This window comes from Barbus barbus (assembly GCF_936440315.1).
Source record: "Barbus barbus genome assembly, chromosome: 49".
Taxonomy (NCBI): Eukaryota; Metazoa; Chordata; class Actinopteri; order Cypriniformes; family Cyprinidae; genus Barbus; species Barbus barbus.
The window spans coordinates 12,793,563-12,815,942 of record NC_136727.1 but is presented as its reverse complement, the minus strand read 5'-3'; the positions used below and the strand labels follow the sequence as shown (position 1 = coordinate 12,815,942).

The following is a 22,380-nucleotide window of genomic DNA, read 5'->3' as shown; positions in this document are numbered from 1 at the left end:
TAGACCAAATGTTTGATCGACTATGTTTCTTGTTTGTAATCGTGTGAAATACCAGTGAACAAAGTTAAAAATACTTATTTGCGTATTTGTTATTTATAAATCATTTTAATATCTTGGTTTGTCTATGTGGTTGTTTACCGTAATTTTAAAACCTTATTTATTAGGAGAAATTTGAAGATATTGATATTGAGATATTGAGAGATATGTTGAGATCTAAATAGGTAGGTAGATATTGAGAGAGAGAGAGAGATACTGGGGAGCTACAGTTCATTGAGGGAACCATGAATGCCAACATGTACTGTGACATACTGTAGCAGAGACTGGGCCGCAGGGCAGTATTCCAACATGATAACGACCCCAAACACACCACCAAGATGACCACTGCCTTGCTAAAGAAGCTGAGGGTAAAGGTGATGGACTGGCCAAGCATGTCTCCAGACCTAACCCCTATTGAGCATCTGTGGGGCATCCTCAAACGGAAGGTGGAGGAGTGCAAGGTCTCTAACATCCACCAGCTCCGTGATGTCATCATGGAGGAGTGGAAGAGGAATCCAGTGGTAACCTGTGAAGCTCTGGTGAACTCCATGCCCAAGAGGGTTAAGGCAGTGCTGGAAAATAATGGTGGTCACACAAAATATTGACACTTTGGGCCCAATTTAGACATTTTCACTTAGGGGTGTACTCACTTTTGTGGCCAGCAGTTTATACATTAATGGCTGTGTGTTGAGTTATTTTGAGGGGACAGCAAATTTACACTGTTATACAAGCTGTACACTCACTACTTTACATTGTAGCAAAGTGTCATTTCTTCAGTGTTGTCACATGAAAAGATATAATAAAATATTTACAAAAATATGAGGGGTGTACTCACTTCTGTGAGATACTATATATAGATATTGATAGATAAAACGATAGATATTGAGAGAGATGACAGATAGATAGATAGTATTTCCTTGTGCTGTGTTTCACTCGTTGGGTGAAGCTGCTCAAGCTCCATTGGTTGCAGGAGGTGTAAAGGCGGGCCGTGATTTTCAGCTGCAGGCACAGTGTCCTATAGAGTATCGCTGGGGGAGGGAGCGAGACTCCTCAAACAAGCTTCCCTGCTCGCATGTTTATTTGCTAGCGGAACGCTTGATTAATCTAACACGTTTAATATCGACGGCAGGTGCTTAACGTGGGACTTCAGATGTCCGACGCGAACATCAAATCGGCCGGGGCTGTTAACGTTACTCGCTGAGCGTAATTTGTCATCGAGTGACTTATCTCGGGGTTGTTCGCTTGAGCGTGTGCGGCGTCTGTGAAACGGGCGAACTAAAGTTGTTTGCGGGGTTATTTTGGATGCCAGATCGTTTGTTTTCGGAATATGGCTCAGCATGGACACCGTCATGTTGCGAGTTCCCAAAAAGCTCTAATGTTGGAGCTGAAAAGTCTCCAAGACGAGCCGGTTGAAGGCTTCAAAATAACTTTAGTCGACGAGTCGGACTTGTACAACTGGGAAGTCGCGATTTTCGGACCCCCGAATACACACTATGAGGGGGGTTATTTTAAGGTGAGTACTGTATTTGATCTTTTAATGTAATTTGACGTGTTTTTATACGCAAACTAATTCGAAACGTCACATTATTATAATTGTGTATGATCCCTGTAAACGTTGTAAATGTTTCATTCGCTTTTAAAGGAATGAAAATTATATTGTTCCAAACCTGTTTGACTGTCTGTCTTCTGTGGAACACAAAATGAAATCTATGAAGAAAAGATGTGACCTAGGCTCCCACAAAATATTTCCTTTTGTGTTCCACGGAAGAAATAACTAAGTTTTGGATAAAAAAACAACTTGTGTAGAATTTTTGTTTTCGCTGTAAGTTACTGTTTCTTTAAAGGAAACGTTCGACGTTCTATTTTTTTTAAACGCCAACGTTCCATTTGTCCATAATTTGGTCTGTGCTCAATAAAATAGTTCCTCCATTGTTCCTCATTGTTCTCTAGAACTGCCATCAGTTGCTTTTCACACAGTTCACTGGAACAGTGTCTGAATGTTGTAAAGTTCCCTCTGTGTGATGAATTTATTTTAAATATAATAAACCACAAACGTTTTTCAAGATGGACAATGAGCTCCCTAATTCATCACTAACCTAAATGATCAAATCTATGGCTTCATATGGAGCTTTATCACTTGGTGTTCTACATGTTGAACCGTGCTTGTCAACAGGAAAACCTCAGTCATGTTTATTGCTCCATCTGTCAGTGTCACAAAACGTCTAAATTTGATCATATTAGCAAAGATTTTTGCTTTGAACCTCATATATGACCTTCAAGCTGCACTTTTTGTGAAAACAAACCTGTACATATATTTTATTTGAACCTATTGCAGCTAAATCTCTTCTGCTGTGTCCAACCAAAGTCAATCTGTCAGACCACAACAATGGCAGTTATATTTAGCCCGGCTTCATAGCTGTGCCTGTGTGTCATTGGCTTGTATGCAGGCCAGGCCAACCAGCCTCCACACATCAAGTGGCCACCGACCTGCTGGGAACATTGGCTACTGAGTCGCAGCCTGGGTTAAAAACACATTTGTTGGGCCAGTAGAGTCTCTCTTTCTATTGTTTAAACTTCAGAACCAATGCATAGCTGTGAAAATTCAGTTCTCTCCTGTTGTTTTCTTGCATTGATGTGGAAAACCGTGTCTGTTTGTTAGTGGTGAGGAAGGAAGCAGGTCAGCCCTGGGACCTTCTCAACGTCTCTTCCAACAGGAAGAGATGAGTAACCATGATTTCCTGCACACTAGTGTACTTCACCAAAGCACACAGGTTTCCCTTCAGTATTCTTTTTCCTGTTTTTTGATGTTATGGTTGTTCAATGTATATTCAAACTAATGAATCCTTAAGTTTGAAATCAGTATAAGCAACCTTTTGCCTTTTACAAAGAGAAATTGGAATACAACAAATCTCATAAATCACACTTTAAATATTGTTAAAATTGTAATTGTTATTGATTTACCTCTGAACACTTTTTAATAAGATATAAAAAAAATATATAAATTTACAAGGAAGATGTAAGCCAAATCTTAATGGGTCAATATAACCCTTCTTATTAAATTATATATTACGGTTTCAGTATAGTGACACTATATTTGTCCTCTCTTGGGGAGAGGACAGATATTCCAAAACTTTATGAAAATACAATATGAGAATCAGCTACACAATTACAAGAAATGTGTAACTTGGATATACAATTTGCATGCATACAAAGACATTTCCAACTCTGACTTTGCATCATTTCTGTAGAATGGCCCTTATAGTGTTTTAATATTATTATTATTAATTTATTTATTGATTGGTATAGTCAATATAAGATTTAATTTTTTAAATATCAAAATTAATATCCATTTTTTTTAAATATTGTAGCCTACTTTATAATGTTGTGATGGCTAAATTTATTAAGCATTTAAACATTTCAGTGGTATTAAACTAAACTTGTGTTTATTTTATTTAGACAAAATAGTATACAATTTAATTATATACCGTTTTTGGTCATGGGAAATGAGAAGTGTCCCAAACACATTATTTTTATTACTAAAAATAAACTAAGTATTTTTCCATCAAGTAATATAGTTCATTATTTTAACAAATTTTTACTTATTAGCATGGAATGTACGGTGTGCATTTTATATTCAATTTACATCAACTTCAACTTCAAACACTGCTCATCCAAACAGAATTTAATCAAAAATCTGTTTATAAAACATGTATGTCTTTATTTTTTATTTCTGACAAAAATATAGTTTAAATTGAATGATAAATTGTTCCTGTAATACAAAATGACTAATTTCGTGATCGTCAGCTTTTGGTCATGTCACCCACCCCTAGCGTCACTCTGTATCCAGCTTCAATTTTCCAGCTAAGAGAGATTTGGCGCAGTCATTAAGTTCTCATGAGTAGGATCTCTCTAAGCAGGCTTCAAGTTCTTACACGTGGCACTGAGCTGACAGGTAGCAGGGTTCGCTCTTGATTGGCTCGTCGCTCCAGTGAAGCGTGCCCACACCCAGGCCCTGTGGCAGGTGATGTGAGCTGGGCTTGGCCATGCTTGACTCAGCCTGGCAGCTCGAGTCATGTTACCCCCTCCCCTCCCCTTGCCAGACTGCCGGAGTGTCACAGAAACCAGAGACTGACACACTAACTGGGCCTGTTCTAGCTTCGTTTAGTGCCTGGAAGGTGTTTGGAGTGAGTCATCCCATAATAACAACTCAATTTAACTCTTTCAAGATGTCTGGTGGTATGAGTAAGGACCGGTAATGAACAATCTTTTGTGAGAATGAATTCATGTTTAACATCCTCTGCGCAGTTCAAGCACATGCCCTAAAACCTCAAGTGTGTTAAAAAAAGATATGTAGTCGTTGTTGGTCTTATATTCCTAAAAAAAAAAAACTTTTAAATCAATATATTCAAAGAAAGTCTATGAAAATCAATAGATAAATCGAACAGTCAATTATAAACACTGGTAAATAAATTCACAATTTGATAAACAAAAATAGACTATGAAAATTAAATCAAGCATCTATTATAAATGGTAAATAATCAACTTGTGAATATCAGATGGTGAATTTATCTATGAAAATCAATAAATCAAGACATATTGGTAAATAGTCAGCTTTTAAATATCAGATTGTGAATTTATCTGTGAAATCCTTTGGTAAATTCAAAATTTGATAATCGAATTGTCTAAGAATTCAGTAAATAATCAATTATTATCATTGGTAAACAGATTCATTTACGTATTCTCATATATATATATATATATATATATATATATATATATATATATATATATATATATATATATATTATATATATTAAACATTGGTAAATGGATAAATTCACAGTTTAATAATCAAAAATATTCGACAAAAATCAATAAATCAAGCAATCCATTATAAACGTTGGTAATTGGATAAACTCACAATTTGATAATTAAAACTGTCTACAAAAATGGTTAAAGCAAACAGTTAGTTATAGCTGTTGGTAATTAGAAAAATTCACAGTTTAATTATCAGAATACATGTGGGCACCAATAGCCTCGTGGTTAGTGCGCTGACATATAGCTAGCACAACTGTGGTCACGGTGTCCCGGGTTCGATTCCCATCTCGATGTCCTTTGCCTATCCCGCTCGCCTGTCTCCACCCAATGTCCGCTCTCTACTGTCCTGTCCATTAAAGGCGTAAAAGCCCATAAATACAAGTTCAAAAAAAAAAAAAAATAGCAAAATGCATGGTTATTATAAATTGAATACGATATGATTGATAAATGCATTTTTCATTTGTCTTTTTTTTTTAACTGTGATCTATTGGCTCATTTATTTTCCAAACATGATTTAATTCAGCCATAATATTTCTTGCCGTGAAAATAGCCACAGAAGCTGGAATGGCGTTAAACACAAACAAACTTATTGATCTTCCCACTGAACCAATCTGTTGTCAATCATTACTCCAGTGTTACAGCAGCTGTCATTGGTATCAGCAAAGGTGCAAGCAACACATGTAGATATTACACCGAAATACAAGACTACACAGTCTGAACGACTGTATCTGATAGATCAGTCGACAGGTGCTCTAGTTCTTCACCGAGAAATTTATGGCCCACTAATTAGGCTAATTACCTGCTTCTGGTGGATCCCAGTTTATTCTTAACTAGCTTTTGGTGTCAAATGAAGCAATGGTGTGAATAAAAGAACAACTTACCTCTGGCCCTCAGGGACTGTCTGTCATGTAGTTTACCCTGAAGGACACCATTTCCCTGTCCCCTCTAATGTTTCAGTTGACATAGAGGGAGCGAGATCAGGCACCGGAAAATGAGGAGAATGAAGGAGGTGTGGGAGAACAGGACAATTTGTTCAAGGAGAGCAGCAGTGACCTGGTTTATTTCCTCTTCCAACCCAATGTCCATGGGATTCTCTTCCTCTCAAATGGGATTGTAGGAGAGAGATTTACTTTTAGGTTGCGCTTCAAGATGGGGATTTTCAAGCATATGAAATGATATGAGTGTATTCCAGAATGAGTTGCTCATGTAAACCAAATACTGTGTTCGGCTCGTTCGTGAAGTTTAACATCTGCTGAATCAACTAGTCCGGAAACATTGGGTGGTTATGCATCATACGTCACTCATCCTGATGAATCATATATAAATGTCCACTTTTCTCTGAATGTAAAGAATTTTTATTTTAGAAGATTAATTTAGAGACATAACTTGTCAGATGCGTAGCCACATTTTTTATTATTATTGTTGTGGTTGGGAGAAATTGCATTGAAATAATTGATGTTGTGGTGTTTTGAGGAATAGAAGTAGTTTGTGAGTATTTTACATTAAAAAAAATTGTTATTGTCGGCACGATAGCCTTGTGGGCTGTCCCTGCCTCTCCACTCTGAAAGTTTTAATCTTGATCTGTTGTTCATACATGGTATCAGTTCATAAATTTTCCGTCAAAATTTCTGCCTCTAACGGAATTTTGTCAGCGTTAGAAATCCAATTGCTACCAATGTCTTGGCCATGTTGTATATTGTACAGTCTGATGGAATGTTGATGTTGCAGTTGCACAAGCCATGATTGTAAAAATCTAAAAGCAAAAATCGTACACTGCCACATATGCTTTTAACAGGTTGGTTGGTGCCACAGTCTTAGCTGTCACGTATATCGTCCCGTTTTATATACTGTTGATGCTGCACAAGCAGTAATTGTAAAAATATGAGACAAAATGCACGCCGCTATACAAATTTTCAACCAGTCAGTTGGTACCAAAGTCTTAACTATGGTGTATGTTATACAATCTGAACAACTGTTAATGTTGCACCTGCAAAGAATGTATAAAATGCAACTGTTAAAATCCTAAACGGTCATAAAAAAATCTGTAGCTTTGCTCCTCCCAGTCCTTAAAGTTTGAGTCTCATCTAGTTATTAGGTAACATAGCTAAAGTGAGACGCTCTGCACACAGGCTGTCACAAGAGCTCTTGTGTGTCGGGTCATGTGCAGCGGCGAAGGACTCCTGTAAGCTGCCTCCGGTGAAACGTAATACCGTTACCTTCTCACGCGGATCCCTACTTGTGGTTTAATAGACTTGCTTGCCTGAAAGTTGCCCTGCACTACTTGGGTTTCAGGAATTGTGTAGCACTTGATACATACAGTTGCCACTGTGTATGTGTGTGTGTTTGTGTTTTTGGTTGCCGGTGGTCCCAACCCCCCCAGTACACTTTCTGAGAGCTGGGCCTTTGAAGCACACACCAGCTGACCGTGCCAAATCAGCAAATGTGTGCTGTGGGGGTTGTGGAGTGGTCCATATGCATGTGTGCCCACCACCCACTGTACTGAAAGGCACCAGGCTCATCTTGCTACAGATTAGGATTTGAGTGGATGTATGTATAAAAGGTTTGTTTATGCTCAAATGTACATGGATGTGCATGTCGCGGATTGAGTGCGTAACCGTTTGGGTTCTGAATTCAGCAATACAAGTTATGAATATGGTGCTGCCAAAAAAGGTTTAAATAATGGTCCGTGATATTGAGGGTTATTGAGATTAGGCTTCCACGAGACACTAAGATTTACTCTAGGTGCTGTAGGTTATTATACCATTATACTAATAATTACTATACTAATAATATACAAAAAATTATAATATTTATAATAATTGTCATTAATAGGGTAATACACTGTTAAGATTATTAATAAGAATAATACATGTAATCTATTATTATTATTATTAACAAGTAATACATTTAGGGCCAGATTTACTAAACTGTGCAAATTGGCGTTAAGAGTGCAATTCCATTAATGTGCCGATGGTAAAGGTGATTTAATTAAAGAACACAGACGCAACATCTCATTTCCATAATGACCAGCGCAATCTACCAAGAGCAGTGCAAATTACCACATGCTTTTTAGAGGGCGTAAATAATGCTGCAAGTACCAGTGAATTGACAAGTGCAAATCTTAACAAAATCTTAATCTTGACAAGTAAATGGCGTTGCGTGAATCATTTAAATTCTCCCCTCCCATAAATTTACTGATCGTTAGGTCAACTCCTACAAATGCATATTCAATTGAGTCACAAAAATAACTGTCCACTCCTTTTCAGCGATAATTTCCCACTGCGTGTCTCTAACAAATCCTGACAGTAGTTTTTAATGCCAAATAAGTGTTTATCAACAAAAATAATGCATTTAATAAGTGTTAAGAATACACTTTTAAATTGATATTACATTTATTATTCGTAATAAAATATTTCAAAATAAATCAAAATGGAACTTCTGATTTTTATTCATTAATTTTTTTTTATGGCACATGCTAATCCATGTCTAGCCTTTTCTTGGGACTAAAATATCATAGAGACTTGAAGGTTGGCCTCTTTGCCCCAACCACCAAAAACACCTGATCAACCAAATAGGAAAATGCTAAAACTCTTTGGCAATGTGGTGGCAGCAAGTTTTGCACCGCAAACACTGCTTGCTTTTTTTTTAAAGAATATTTTAGCACTACAAGTAAGTAAGTTGGGACACGTTTGGGAACCCCTGCTCTATAGGGGACCTGTGAATAGTGAATTATAAAAAGTAGCTGGTACACACAACCTGTTCATGCTTTCAACTAGTATTTATATATGTTGAGGATGTGTGTTTTTCTACATGCTTGGAGTCTTCTCTCCAAATAAAGCACAGATTAGCAGCCTGTGCCACAAATCACTTTATATGCTGTTTGGCCGCATTGCAGATGGTAGCTTAACTTGTAACAGGCTTTCAGTTAAATCAGATATTCACAAATGAAAAACATACCAAGGGTAGCCTACCACTTGATTTTTCATCTCGTCTGTTGGTGCATGAGGTATTCTTTTAATAAACCCACGTTTTTACCACTTGACTAATCATGTATTTAGTTGAATGACAAAGCAATAGAGCACCGGTAGAGATCTTGGATATTGGTGTTATATTGCTCCAATGAGTGGCTCTGTGCTTCATCACATATCATTGGAAGACAATGTGCCATTACACGCATTCCCTAATGAATGTTATTTCTTCCAGGCACGTATCAAATTCCCCATTGACTACCCGTACTCTCCCCCTGCCTTCAGATTCCTCACCAAGATGTGGCATCCCAACATCTATGAGGTTAGTCTACACAAACTCAATCAAACTGCAGCCTGATCAGCATTTGTTTGGATTAACATAACGCATTTACATTAATATAATTTAATTGAATTAAAATAAATGTAACTATAAAAATATATAATAATAATGTCTTCATTATGAATGTTACCTTTAAAAAAATAAATCAATTTATGTAAACTAATTTACCTAATTTGACCATCATAACTGACCCTTCACAAAAACCTGCCCCCTTAGTTACTGTTGCTATGTCCGACAAGCCATGCTGCCATCACACTACACACCATGTTTTCACGCAGTAAAAAAATACATCGTGGAGCAAAGAGGAAACTGATAACACGCCGACAGACAAGACAGAGCAGGTTACTTTTGGTATAAAACAAAGTCTCCGCTTTAAAATTGTCTTTTTTTTATTGTAAACAATAAATACCATTTTGTGGCTCTTTAATGTGCTGTGACAGATTGCTGTATTGCCTCTGTTCAAGCGGCATGCAAACCAATCGTCTTTTCATATTTACTTAAAGCATAAAATAAACATGAATGAACATTAGAGGGTATTGTGAAACATGAAACGTGGATGCAAAGGCATGTGGCTACATGATGATGCCCCAGGTGGAACATTAGAGGGTATTGTGAAACATGTTGTATCAATATACGACATGTTTCAAGTTTAAGTCCACCGAAGTTAATCTACTTTCCTGTATGATTTGTTTGTCGGGCAAGATGGCAGATTTGGCGTTATGTTTGGTCAGATCGCCTGTCGATCAAACTCTTTGCAAACGGTCAATGGCTTTGACATTTGTAAACAATCTGTTACCTTAAATGAGGAAGTGTATGCAGTAAATTGAATGCATTGTATTTTGAATATGGATATGCTAATATACAGATTTCCATGTTTAAAATCAGGCATTTTAAATGTAATTAAAACATTAATGAATTATTTCTAGGTTATCAAGACAAGTTTTGTTTATTTTTCAGAAGTCAGAAAGAGCTTTACCACGTATGTTTACACACACAAAGAATTATATAGTGCTTTATACAATAAAATAGCTTCAAAGCGGCTTTTCAATGAAAATAAGTTCAATTATAATAGTAATAATGTATGAGGAAAAATTTCACAAGTGACTTTTAAACCCGAATGTTAATGTTATTATATATAATAACAAACATTGGATTTAAACGTTTTATTTAAAAGACAATTTCAGTCTTTTAAACTGAATCATGTTAACTTAGTCAAATTATTCACAATTAATTACTTGCATCTTTTTAATAGTATTTTATGAAACTAAGCATCATTTTTACCGTCAACAAAAATAGGCACGACAGATGTTTAACAAGTTAACATTATTTCAGAATGGCGACGTATGTATTTCCATACTGCACCCACCAGTGGACGATCCCCAGAGTGGAGAACTGGCGTCAGAGAGGTGGAACCCAACACAGAATGTGAGGTACAACAGAGTTTAAAAAAACAAATTCTCTCATAGAATTGTGTATGTTATATGTTAATATGTTAATAGCAGTTTCCCGTGTGATTCTTTGCACAGTGCCTTTTCTTCTGTTACGCCTTAACAGTTTGAGATTAATAATTAAGCCAAGTGGTCGCAATTAGTTTAATTTAATCAGCTGATATCTGCTTGTCTTTCAGGACAATTTTATTGAGTGTTATCTCACTGCTGAATGAGCCCAACACCTTCTCGCCTGCCAACGTGGACGCCTCAGTCATGTACCGTAAATGGAGAGACAGTAAGGGGAAAGACCGCGAGTATGCAGAGATCATCAGGTGCGAGAAACTCTTCATCCATTTATGCTCACATCTATTACACAGCCCTGTGTTAGAAAAGACAATTCCCATAATGTACTGTTCTTTTCACAAATTAAGGAGGATTTTTCCAATCGTATATATGTATCGGCTATAATGCTCTAATCAAACAGTATTAAAAATTAATCTTTTAACTTGCAATCTTCAAAGGAGTGGAAAAATGTTCAAATACTTCATTTAATGTGAATGTACTTTACATAAACAAGTTTATAAATACACATTCTGCCATTTTCTGTCAACGATTGGTTGTAGTAAAACACCCACAGATGTGGCAGAAAAAATCTGGGTCATGTTTGCATTTTCTTCTATCGCTGCCATAATGCAAACCTTGAAATCCGGATTAGGCATCAAATAATGTCTTCAGAATCATTCATACATGCAAAATCAGCCATGACTGGAACAAACCGTTGTAATCTGGCTCAGAGGAAGACTGAAATCTTTGTCTTTGTGGCAGTTTTTCTGATGATTAAGTGATAATACAAGACTACTTCACCTCACAAATGGTTATCAAAAGCAAAGCTGCTACAAAATGCACATCATCTTTTGTGATGAAGTGTGTCGTAGAGCAAAATGGGCACTATTTTTGGAATCGGCACCCCAAAATTTGTGTGAAACAAGTGTTGGATTTCATTTAGCGAATATGATGCATTGTTATGCATATATACAAATACATCTAGACATATGCATGCATAGCATTTGTGTTGTATTTTGTGCATTGCACTCAAATGCATGTTTTGGTCCTTTTCACAGGAGGCAGGTTCTAGCCACCAAAGTCGATGCCGAGCGGGACGGGGTGAAGGTGCCCACCACGCTGGCCGAATACTGCGTCCGTACCCGCGCCCCACCTGCCGAAGAGGGCACCTTATTCTACGACGACTACTATGATGACGAGGAGTTAGACGACGATGATGAAGAGGAAGATGAGGACTGTTGCTATGATGAAGACGATTCTGGGACGGAGGACTCTTGACGAGCAGCACCCGAGCTTTCCGAACTCTCCGCTTTCGGTTTTCCGTTTGGTTTCGTAGCTTTTAAATCAAGTTGAAAAGGAATTTTTTAAATTTTTTTGTTGTTCAGTTGGAAGATCTGAGATCCCAGACCTCACGAAGGGCAAGAGATGATTTGCGTAGAGGTTATGGATTACGATGAATTAATTTATGTCTGTTCAAGTGGCAACCAAAAGTTGCAGTCAACTCCAAACCGGGACGCTTTGAGTTTTTTTTTGTTTTTTTCTTGTTTTTGTCTGGTTTTGGGGGGCAGGTTGGGTTCAACCTATCAGTGCAAAACAGTCCAGCTCATGTTTATTTGATTCTCTTTAAACAACTTGCCTTTCAAAGGCACCTGATCTCAGGTTTCAGTGTCTGTGATTCAACAGTATTGGCGTTTTTGGTGGGGGAAAGTAGCTAATACACATTCTCAGGGCTACTTCTGTTTCTTACACCACAATGCATCATATTCTGCTTCTGTAGCCAAGGACTGAACAAGCTTCTCAGATAAAAGGCAAGGGGTGTTTAATAAACTGATGCATCACATACGGTTCACACCATTCTAAGCTTCGTCCTCTTTTTGGACTTTAATGTTTCATTTTATCCACCAACAAGCCTGTCTTATTTCTTTTGTTTTCGATTTTATGGGGTTGCGAGGAAGTGTGTTTGAATCTTCACTATATTTAGCTACTTTTTGACATTTGCTGGTATTTTAATTTTGTTATATATCCTTTTTCATTTTAAAGCTTTGTGGTGACTCTAACCTAAAATCCTCCTCAGGAAAATGGACACGAGACTTTGGTGTGTTTGTGGCCGTCCTCTTGACCTGAACAGACTCTGTAAACCCTTTCAGAAAATTCATATGCACAGGGTATTTTGGGCCACTTTTGCCTTGTTTGTAATTTTTATTTTTGTTCCTTTCCTTCCTCCTTTTTAGTATGCTTTGTAAATCTATTTAAAGTCTGAATAAAGAGCTTTATTAGAATTACTGTAATACAATTATTGATGAATAATAAAATTCAATTATATAATGAATAATAAAACAGTAAGCTATCTATATTTTAAACTGAATTAAATTCAAATGTTTTTATAAATGTATAATTTTTTTTTGAGTTGCTGTATATTTTGGTAACCCTGCCAAGTGCCAACTGTTCCCAAAATACCAATTTTGCCAGTAGAGGGCAGCAGTGGGATTCTTATTGTTATGGTTTTGTTAGATTTGTCATGGATCTCCAACCCTGCTCCTGGAGAGCTACCGTACTACAGACTTCAGTTCCAACCCTGCTGCAACACACCTGTCTGTAATTATCAAGTAGCCGTGAACACCTTGATTAGCTGCTTCAGGTGTGTTTGGTTGGGGTTGGAGCTGAAATCTGCAGGATGGTGGCTCTCCAGGAGCAGGGTTAGAGAACCCTGGCCTAACCTAACCATAGCTAATAGGTTACGCTGTTCTATAGACTTTTTTTTTAAAAAACATTTTGGTAAAGTTGCTGAATTTTATTCAAAGTAAAGCCGCACAAAATCAAGTAATGGCATTATGTTCTTCATTACTTTTGTATATTTAAGTGTGCCAAATGAATCATGACAGGCCTATAGCCATAAAGGTAACATTTAGTATAGGGACCAATTCTCACTATTAACTAGTTGTTTATTAGCATGTCTATTATTAACATATTGGCTGTTTATTAGTAATTAAATACATTCTGCATGATCATATTCTATACCCCTAATCCTACCTAAACTTAACAACTACCTTAAGTAACAGCAAATTAGGAGTTTATAGAGCCAAAAGTTGTAGTTAATGGTGAGAATTGGACCTTGAAATAAAGTGTGATCATTATAATTTCAAAATCACAACGTTTATGGTGTAATTTCCTTGTATGCGTGAAGTTAGTTCATAGTGTAAGTGAAGAGAAATGGATGTGAAGGAATAATTTGCATTTGAAAGGCATTGATCATAGGTGGTAGAGCTTTCATTTGAATGAAAAATGAATGGAGTTTGCTGTAGCACTCATATGCCAAGATCTATTATGAAGGTCCTTGAAGGATGTCATTGCATTCTGGACTTCTGCTGCTTAATTATGTTGTCGACAGACCTGGCTTGAAGGTCAGCTAAACTGAAAGGTCTTTGATTGGAGGCATCGCTGTGTAGAGCACTGATAATCTACAGTCTCCAGTATCTGTCCATCCCTGAGCCGTTGCTGAAATACACTAAACCAGGACAATTTTTTTTTATAGATTGATTGGTTTTATTAAACCAGGAACGTTCTTTTAATAACAGGGTTTCATTAATAAAAATAAAAGAAATCATGGAAGTTTATTCATTTAGTTTAATTTTGAAAACATGGATAAAACAATAAAATTATGGAAATTTTTAGTCCATTTTTAAATCCAGTAATCATAAATCGCTTAAACTCCTATAACTGCATTGGTCAAACAGCGTGGGAACCCTGTAAAAGGTTTTCGCTTCTCTTGGAGGGCAAAAAAACTCAACGTATAACCACTTTCTGTGTTGTGCCGAGACTTTGTTCTTCTTTCCAGGTAGAACTACTGCATATGAAGCATCCTTAAGCCATTATAACAAGGTCTTGCCCTCTAGACAGGAGTGTTGTTCTCACCCACTCCTCGACTGTTGCAGATTGGCGGGTTGAGCGATTCAGACAAGAGGGTGATGGGAAAAACTTGAAGTCTCCCAGGAGGGTATGAGTGTGTCGCTGTCTCCAAGGAAACCAATGATGGGGAATGGAGCGTAACAAAAAACCCTACTGTGAAATGAGTGAGTGGTGTTTATTCCTTTCCACACCTTGTGAATCCATGTGAGCCCTGCATTACTTGTTGGAACACTGGGTACTCTGGGCCTTTTGGCTGTTCACTTTTTAACTTTTTATTTTCCTGGTCAGCCTGTTTTTTTTTTTTTTTTTTTTTTTTTCTCAAAGAGATATTACAGATTTTTATATCTGTCCAACAGTCAGAGCCATCCAACCAAAACAGGGGGGGGGGGGGACTATCACAGAATTTGTTATTGTTGTACTGGATATAATGGGAATTGTATTGGTTTTAAAGGGAAAAAAAGGGAAAGGGAAGTGATGTGTGGCCAAGTATGGTGACCCATATTCAGAATTTGTGCTCTGCATTTAACTCATCCAAGTGTACACACAGTAGTGAACATACACCCGGAGCAGTGGGCAGCCAATGCTGCTGCACCTGGGGAGCAGTTGGGGGTCCGGTGCCTTGCTCAAGGGTCTCACCTCAGTCGTGGTATTGAGGGTGGAGAGAGTGTTGGCTATTCACCCCCCCCCCCCCCCCCCCCCTTTACTCACCCATATTGTTCTAAACGCGCAGGCCTCAGACTCCTCTCGAAGAATGTAGCCTAAATTACTGGTAATTTTTTCCTTGATGCAGTTATGGTATTTAAGCCTAAAAACGACAAAAAACACCGTAAATGTCATCCATGTGACAATTATTCCAAGTCTTTGGAAGTAGAAGGAACCACACTGCAAATTAAGCTGTTAACAGTTGCGACCGAATCACTGAATTAGTAAGTTGAACGGGAGAATCGGGTCTCTCTGATTCATGAGTGAATTATTACGATTCATGGAATGATTTATTCACAAGTCGGAAATTGTTACTTTTCTCAACTTGCCAAGGAGAGCTGTGCTGATTTCAAGATTTTCATTAAACAAAAACATATTTTTTGGTTAGTTTCTCACACAAATACTGTATGGCATCCCATATGGACTGATTTAATTATATTTGTAGTTCTTCAGCATTATTTTTGAAGCTTAAAGCTCCAAGATTGTGTGTGTGTGTGTGTGTGTGACAACAAAGGTCATACCGGTTTGGAATGACGTTTGTAAATAATGGCAATTTTTTATTTTTGTCTGAGAGTACATGTCCATAACTCAATGTCTTATTCTCTTCCTGTAGACCCAGCATCACCCCGGGGTTTCTTTCTCCTCGGGTCACATTTGGAACTTGTTCTATTTCTGCTCCTGTTAAAATCTATTTGTTGCCATAGATATAGCAAGGTCTCCAGGGAAACCAATGGTCAGATCGCGGCAGAAGATGGGCAAGTGATTTAAATTAAATTAAGTCAAGTGCTTTTGTGCTCTACTGACTTCACTTTTTCGGAACAGTCAATTTTAGCAATGACTGAGCAACTAACAAGCGATGGAGTGAGTACAGATTTAATCCACTTCAGCCTTTACTGTCTGACTGAAGGCTAAAGCCTGTTGAGCCACTTACAGCAATGGCCAATAATAATAATGATAGGCTAATTAATTGAACTTTTTCCGTTTCTTCTGTAAATTATGAGAACACTTCAGATTCAGAAAAGAATAAATATAATGCATTTAGAAATAACTTTAATTAAAAAATGTTCTGTAATTGCTGAAATATTTTACATAGGCTATATATTTTAATTGGCAACGGCTATTTATAAAATATAACATACTAAACATATGCGCAAATTATGGAGGGGGGTATTTTATTAATTGTTTTGTCAAATATCAATGACTACAACTCTCAATGTGTAGGCTATCTTTAACTACATATCATATGAATAACCAGAAACACTGGAAGTCGGATATGACGAAAGTGACACGTTTGCCAACTTCTGTGTTTTTGATTCACTAAAAAGAACCGACTCATACGAGTTATTCGTTCGGACATGTTGCGCTGTGTGTTTTTGATTCACTAAAAGAACCGACTCATACGAGTCATTCGTTCGGACATGTCGCGCTGTATGTTTTTGATTCACCGTAAAGAATCAAACTTGAACAGGATATCACTGTGGTGTGACTGACGACAAACAGAATATTAACTTAAAACACTTTGTAAACTTGTGCACATTAAAGGGAACGGACACACATAACAAAATAATTCCGTTCCGGTGATTTTTAACGGAGAAGGTTCTGAAAAAAGCTGGTTCATTGTTCCTAGTTTTCGTAAACCGTAACTTTTTAATTTTTGCAAAAGACAAATGCTTATCAATATTTGAAATCATAGTATTTGAATCAAACAGGCGCTCTTTATGTGTGTTTTTTCAAACCCAGCATTCGGTCTTGATTGTCTTGAGTGCTGGGTTTCCAGGAATTGATGCATCTCTAATCTGAAGAGCATGGTTTCCTCTGATTGGCTCGTTCAGGCGCGCGCGTCTGCGGTAGGGCTATATAAACGCAACAGGCTGATCTGAACCTCTCTCACCGCAGCCTGGGGAAAAGACAGCACACACACACACACACTAATGAACACTGAAGTGCCTGTGAAGGTGAGCACTGTGTGAGGAATCGCAGAGAAGAGGAAAATCATTTGCAAATCCAGTGAGTAAATTACTCTTTAATGCAACTGGTTTAAAAGTTTACTTTTCTTAAACTTCATTGTGATGAAGAATTGTTAAGATTATATTAGACGGTGAATATTAATGAGAAATGACTTTTTATTTTACAATTCAAAAAGGGTACGGTTCAAGATTCAAGAGTTTTATTTGTCACATACACAATTATACAGAGTATAACCAGCAGTGAAATGTAGGTTTAGACATTTGAGAAAAGGTTTTACATTGAAACTATTGTCATAAGATGTTGTCTTGGTCTTGTTTTCCAGTAAATTAATGTAGTTACAAACAAGTCCAAATACACTTAACATGCCTTTTTTAATGTTCTCTTCTATTTGAAACTGTTACAACTTCATAGTTACTTTTTTTTTTTCTTGATTTTTTTAGATGAAAAGCTATTGTGGATGTTACATATTAAATGTTATTAATTTTTTATATCCAAACACCACTGACAGCAGTGTAATCTAATGAATTCTGTAAACAAAAAAAGGCAGGTTTAACTCTGAATGTCAGTTTTCAGAGACGTTTGGTGCAACCTGTTGCCATTCACGTGAATATAATCTCAGTTTGGATATGCAATTAATAATATTAATAATTTAGGCAGTTATGTGTTCATCTTAACAGTTTATTTTTTTTAGCGAGACTAATTTAGTTGCTTTTAATTCTCGTCTGGAGTACCGCAGACGGCATATTTTGGATGTTTCGCTTATCTGAAGTACCCAGTGAAGGTCTCTTCAGTGCCTCTATTAATAAGCTGATGATATTAATCATGTGTGTTACATAAGTGCAAAATCTCCAGTGATTGGGTACTCTAGGACCAGAACCAAGAACAAAAAAAGAAAAATTGCTTTTATCTACAGTTTTTAAAATATCACTTGATTCAAATGTTTTTTTTTTAATTATCATTTGATTTGTTGATGCACACTGTATTTTTTGCATTATTTTTGCATAATTAGCTTTAAATGCAATTTAATCCAAAATTTCCTAATCCATAAATAATTTTATACAAAAATATATATGAATTGACTTATTGAAAACTGATTTCCAGCATTCTAAAAGAAATGCTGTGTAGTTTTATTCAAGTCTAGAATATTGTACATTTGCAAATTAAGCGGGTTTGTCTATCATGTTAAGATTTAAACCTTAACCCACCTCACACAAAAAAAAAAGAAAAAAAAAAAAAAGGTTGAGGAGTCTTAATCTGTTTTCACCTAGCGGAAAATAGATGCTCGGAAACAATGTTCGTATTCGCCTGAAGAGATAACCATAGCAACAGTGCGTTGCTGAAGCACTTTTCGTTAGGATCATTATTAGACAGAAAGAACATTGACAACTTTTTGACAAAACCTTTGATTATTCATTTACGTACCACTTATAGCATTAAAAGGTTAGTATATAGTATATTATGTTGCGATACAATTCGTATCATGTAAGATTAATTTGCAGTCCTTAAAGTCCACCCCTGAAAGTTACTGCACAATTCACCCTATACCTTTACATATGTGTGACAATTATTCATAATCTAAGGGTACATTGTTGTTGCAATGGTCAATCGTAAATTATTAATAGCTTGGGGCTCATTGTTGAATATTCTGTTGCTTTTGATTACAGGCATCACCCAGTGGGTTCAGCCCAGAGGGATCATGTGGGTTCTGGAGAAGATCCGGGACTCAGTCGAAACAAATGTGCTCCGCCAAGGAGAGGTAGGTGACAAGGGGAAGGCGCCTGTCTATAGCAACGTCCTCACACCCGACAAGATTCCAGATTTCTTCATCCCCCCAAAGCTGGTAAGCTGCCCACCAGAGACCGAAGCTTCTGACGTCAAGTCCAAAGAAAGTCTGAGACCCTCGACCTCAGAGCAAACAATCAGCAACAAGATGATCAGCAGCCCTCGTAGCCCACGACTGGTCAGCAAGTTGGCAGGAGACACCAAGAACCTGCTTAGGGCGGCTAACCGCCACATCATTCAGATCGAGAGCGCGGATGAAGTCGTAGCCGGCGACACCAACGCCGACCCTCAATCCCAGACCGCCATGTCACTTCCTTACATTCCAAAGACTCAGACTTCTTACGGATTTGCCACGTTGATGGAGAGTCCCCACACCCGGCGAAAAGAGTCCCTGTTCCACTGCGACCACACCAGTCCAGTTACATCACCCAATACCCAACGCAAGTCCCAAGGCAAGAGCAGCAACGAGGGGAATCACCTCAACCCTCCGGACTTCAGCAGCTCTCACATAAACCCCTACCGATACTTCAGTGGTGGCGAGAGCGACACTTGCTCTTCGGCAGAGTCGTCCCCATTCAGTTCGCCATTGCTCTCTCGTTCCGCCTCTTTACTAAAGATCTTTACCCACGAGACACAGGCCAAGGTCGCCAAAGGCAAGCGGACATTTGCCAGACATAGTTCCTTATCCACAGATGAGTGCAGCTCGGCGGAGCCCAGCCCAAACGTTCCTAGAAGGAGCCACTGCTCCTCTTCACAAGGTGGTGGAGCTCTGGATCACCTTCATGGCGCGGACCGTCAACACAAGGAGCACACCATCAACATGCACAAAGGAGGCACCGTCCGACTTTGCGCAGACTACGACGCGGGTACAGCCCGTCTCCGAATCCGCATTATGGCAGCCGAGGACCTGTATGATCCCATGTTTGACATTAAGAGCATCAACTGTTGTGTTTCACTCTACCTCAATCCGGGCAAGTTGCAGAAGCAGAGAAGCACGATAATCAAGAACAGCCGCAATCCGATCTTCAACGAGGACTTCTTTTTTGATTCGGTGACTTCAGCTCAGGTTAAGATCCTAGCTTTGAAGATCAAGGTTGTGAATAAAGGCACGAGCCTGAAAAGAGACATGCTGTTAGGTGAACGGGAGGTCCCTTTGTGCAAGCTCTTGTCTGGATTTTAGACCTTCAGAATGGGACACTGTCTTCAAAGGTGGAATAAGTTATTCTATGCTAGATATTTGCTTCGTGGTCTTTCATGTAGCGGTGGTTAATTTAGTATTTACAGAGCCACCACAGCTATTAGCATAGTTTTAAATTTGTTGCCTGTAAATATAGTCTATGACAGTCTTTTTGTATGTTGCCTTACGTATTTTGGTTGTTCTACGCATTTAGCCTAATTAAGACCAAGCGTTTAGCTTTTTGATTGATTTTGATTAAAGACTTCTTTCCAGAGCCGCAGTCCTTTGAAGCTTCACAATGGCCCTCTGTGCTAATGTTAGCTTTGATCCTGGATGCATCTGCTGGATAATTTGGAGGACAAATAACCAGACTGAACAATGTTGCGTCCCTCTTCATGTGTCGGCATCAGACTTTGGCGTAAACTTGTAAATGCGATGACGTATTCTTGCAAATGTGCAGAATGTCATTTGGTGAAACCCAGAAGCCTTACTAAAGAGCGATTTTTGCATGTTTAGATTTGCTCAGATTGGATCATTTTTGGACTGAGCATCTTTATCTGTATCTATTTGTTGGACACCATCTGGCTTGGACGCTTTTTCAAAAGCCTTTTTTGAAACCGGGTCCATATGAAATACTTTCTTTGAAAGTTTTCCATGCACACTACTTACCCAGAGGGAAGTACCAAGTAAAATATCTACTCTCATTCGCATTATAGGAAGATCTAAATTCCAATCCTGTAGCCCAAAATGTAATGATAAATTCATCTGGTAAAATTATATGGACAGGTAACTAAAGTGTAAATGCTGCATGTGTTGTTATGCAAATGGCTAATCTGATGTGCAATTTGCTTTTTCAGCAGACAGAAACCATATGAATAGAAAAGTGGTTGAAATTGGACATGAATATCATCATGAATGAATGGATGCATGGCTTGCGATATTGTTAATTTTATGATAACAATATAAAATAGCTATTCAATTATTGAATATCTAGCCTCCTTTAATTCATATTAAATTATATAAATTTAGTAAGCGTTTATTTCCTTTCTGGCTCTGCTTTATAGATAAATAGCAGAAGAGGCATTTTTGAGGTAATGAGGCAGATAGTGCTCATTAAAATGCTAAGAAAATATCAAAAATGGCCCCATTGAAACTAACTAATAGCTGGTGGTTACAAAGGATGCAGGGAATGGACAAGAACATTTCTATATTTATGACCTGTGGATTGTGCTGTAATTTATTTGAGTGCAAAAAAGCATATGAAGCTTTTCATTTATATTTAAGTGTTTCATTAAGTCTTTAATTTCCTAAACCACTCGAATGCTGGAGTCTTCCTGTTTTAACAGGTGTATATTGCAAAATGAAAAAAGTGCCAATCCTATGTACTTGATGTAGATGTGAACTGTTCACCTGGAGTTTAGTGTGATTTGTTCATAGTGGATCCCGTCAACTCTGGTGTTTGTAACTTGTGTGCATGGGTAATATTTTCACTGTGGTAATCAACCTATATTTTTTTTTGAAGTGTGAGCTGTTTGGAGTGTATTTCTTTTCTGCACCTCTGCATGGATGTTCAACTGGTGTATTTGTATATTAGATGGACAGCTAGAGGTTTTACAACTCATGAAATAAATAATAAAAACACATTTGTGGCCATTTAAGCTTTTTTTTTATTTAATACTGTTTCAGTGTACTTCATTTTAACTCCACTAACACTCCAGTGGTGCATTTTAATATCACCAGTAAGGGTGAAAGTGGCACTGATGACTCATTATTATTCACCATGCATGAACTGAGGTAATGTTGCATGTGTGGATAATGAATTCATAATAATGAAGGAGAATAGGCTTTTCATAACTTTCCATCAAATTATTGTTAAACTGAAATCCAGAAGTTAATCAAGATAACTGATATATTAAAATATAAATATAAAAACCCATGATATGTCTCTTTAAAATGTTTAGATTATTCTTATCTTATTTTTCATAAGCATTTTAGGGGACAAAACAGAAATATTTCATACAGTGCATCTGGAAAGTATTCACAGCGCTTCACTTTTTCCACATTTTGTTATGTTACAGCCTTATTCCAAAATGGATTAAATTCATTATTTTCCTCAAAATTCTACAAACAATACCCCATGACAGTGTGAAAGAAGTTTGTTTGAAATCTTTGCAAATTTATTAAAAAATG

General features: G+C 37.4%; 2 protein-coding genes across 2 annotated transcripts; both read left to right on the top strand.

The window, feature by feature from the left end:
* The first annotated feature begins 1,045 nt into the window (after positions 1–1,045).
* Positions 1,046–13,473, top strand: LOC306867736 (ubiquitin-conjugating enzyme E2 R1-like). The gene is made up of 5 exons (XM_079413580.1): positions 1,046–1,549; positions 9,058–9,144; positions 10,495–10,592; positions 10,790–10,924; positions 11,714–13,473. Exons 1-5 carry the CDS (start codon positions 1,364–1,366, stop codon positions 11,931–11,933), a joined length of 726 nt encoding a protein of 241 aa, XP_079269706.1. The 5' UTR covers positions 1,046–1,363; the 3' UTR covers positions 11,934–13,473.
* A 3,228-nt stretch (positions 13,474–16,701) lies between these two features.
* LOC306867145 (C2 calcium-dependent domain-containing protein 4C-like) lies at positions 16,702–21,863 on the top strand. The gene is made up of 2 exons (XM_079412695.1): positions 16,702–17,270; positions 18,896–21,863. Exon 2 carries the CDS (start codon positions 18,928–18,930, stop codon positions 20,191–20,193), a length of 1,266 nt encoding a protein of 421 aa, XP_079268821.1. The 5' UTR covers positions 16,702–17,270; positions 18,896–18,927; the 3' UTR covers positions 20,194–21,863.
* The last annotated feature ends 517 nt before the right edge of the window (positions 21,864–22,380 follow it).

Excerpts from the sequence above, each read along its gene's own strand:
- LOC306867145 (XM_079412695.1), top strand. The coding sequence starts at position 18,928 with ATGTGGGTTCTGGAGAAGATCCGGGACTCAGTCGAAACAAATGTGCTC.
- LOC306867736 (XM_079413580.1), top strand. The coding sequence starts at position 1,364 with ATGGCTCAGCATGGACACCGTCATGTTGCGAGTTCCCAAAAAGCTCTA. Across the intron at positions 1,550-9,057 it reads ATGAGGGGGGTTATTTTAAG|GCACGTATCAAATTCCCCAT; the intron begins GTGAGTACTGTA and ends TATTTCTTCCAG. Across the intron at positions 10,925-11,713 it reads GAGTATGCAGAGATCATCAG|GAGGCAGGTTCTAGCCACCA; the intron begins GTGCGAGAAACT and ends TCCTTTTCACAG.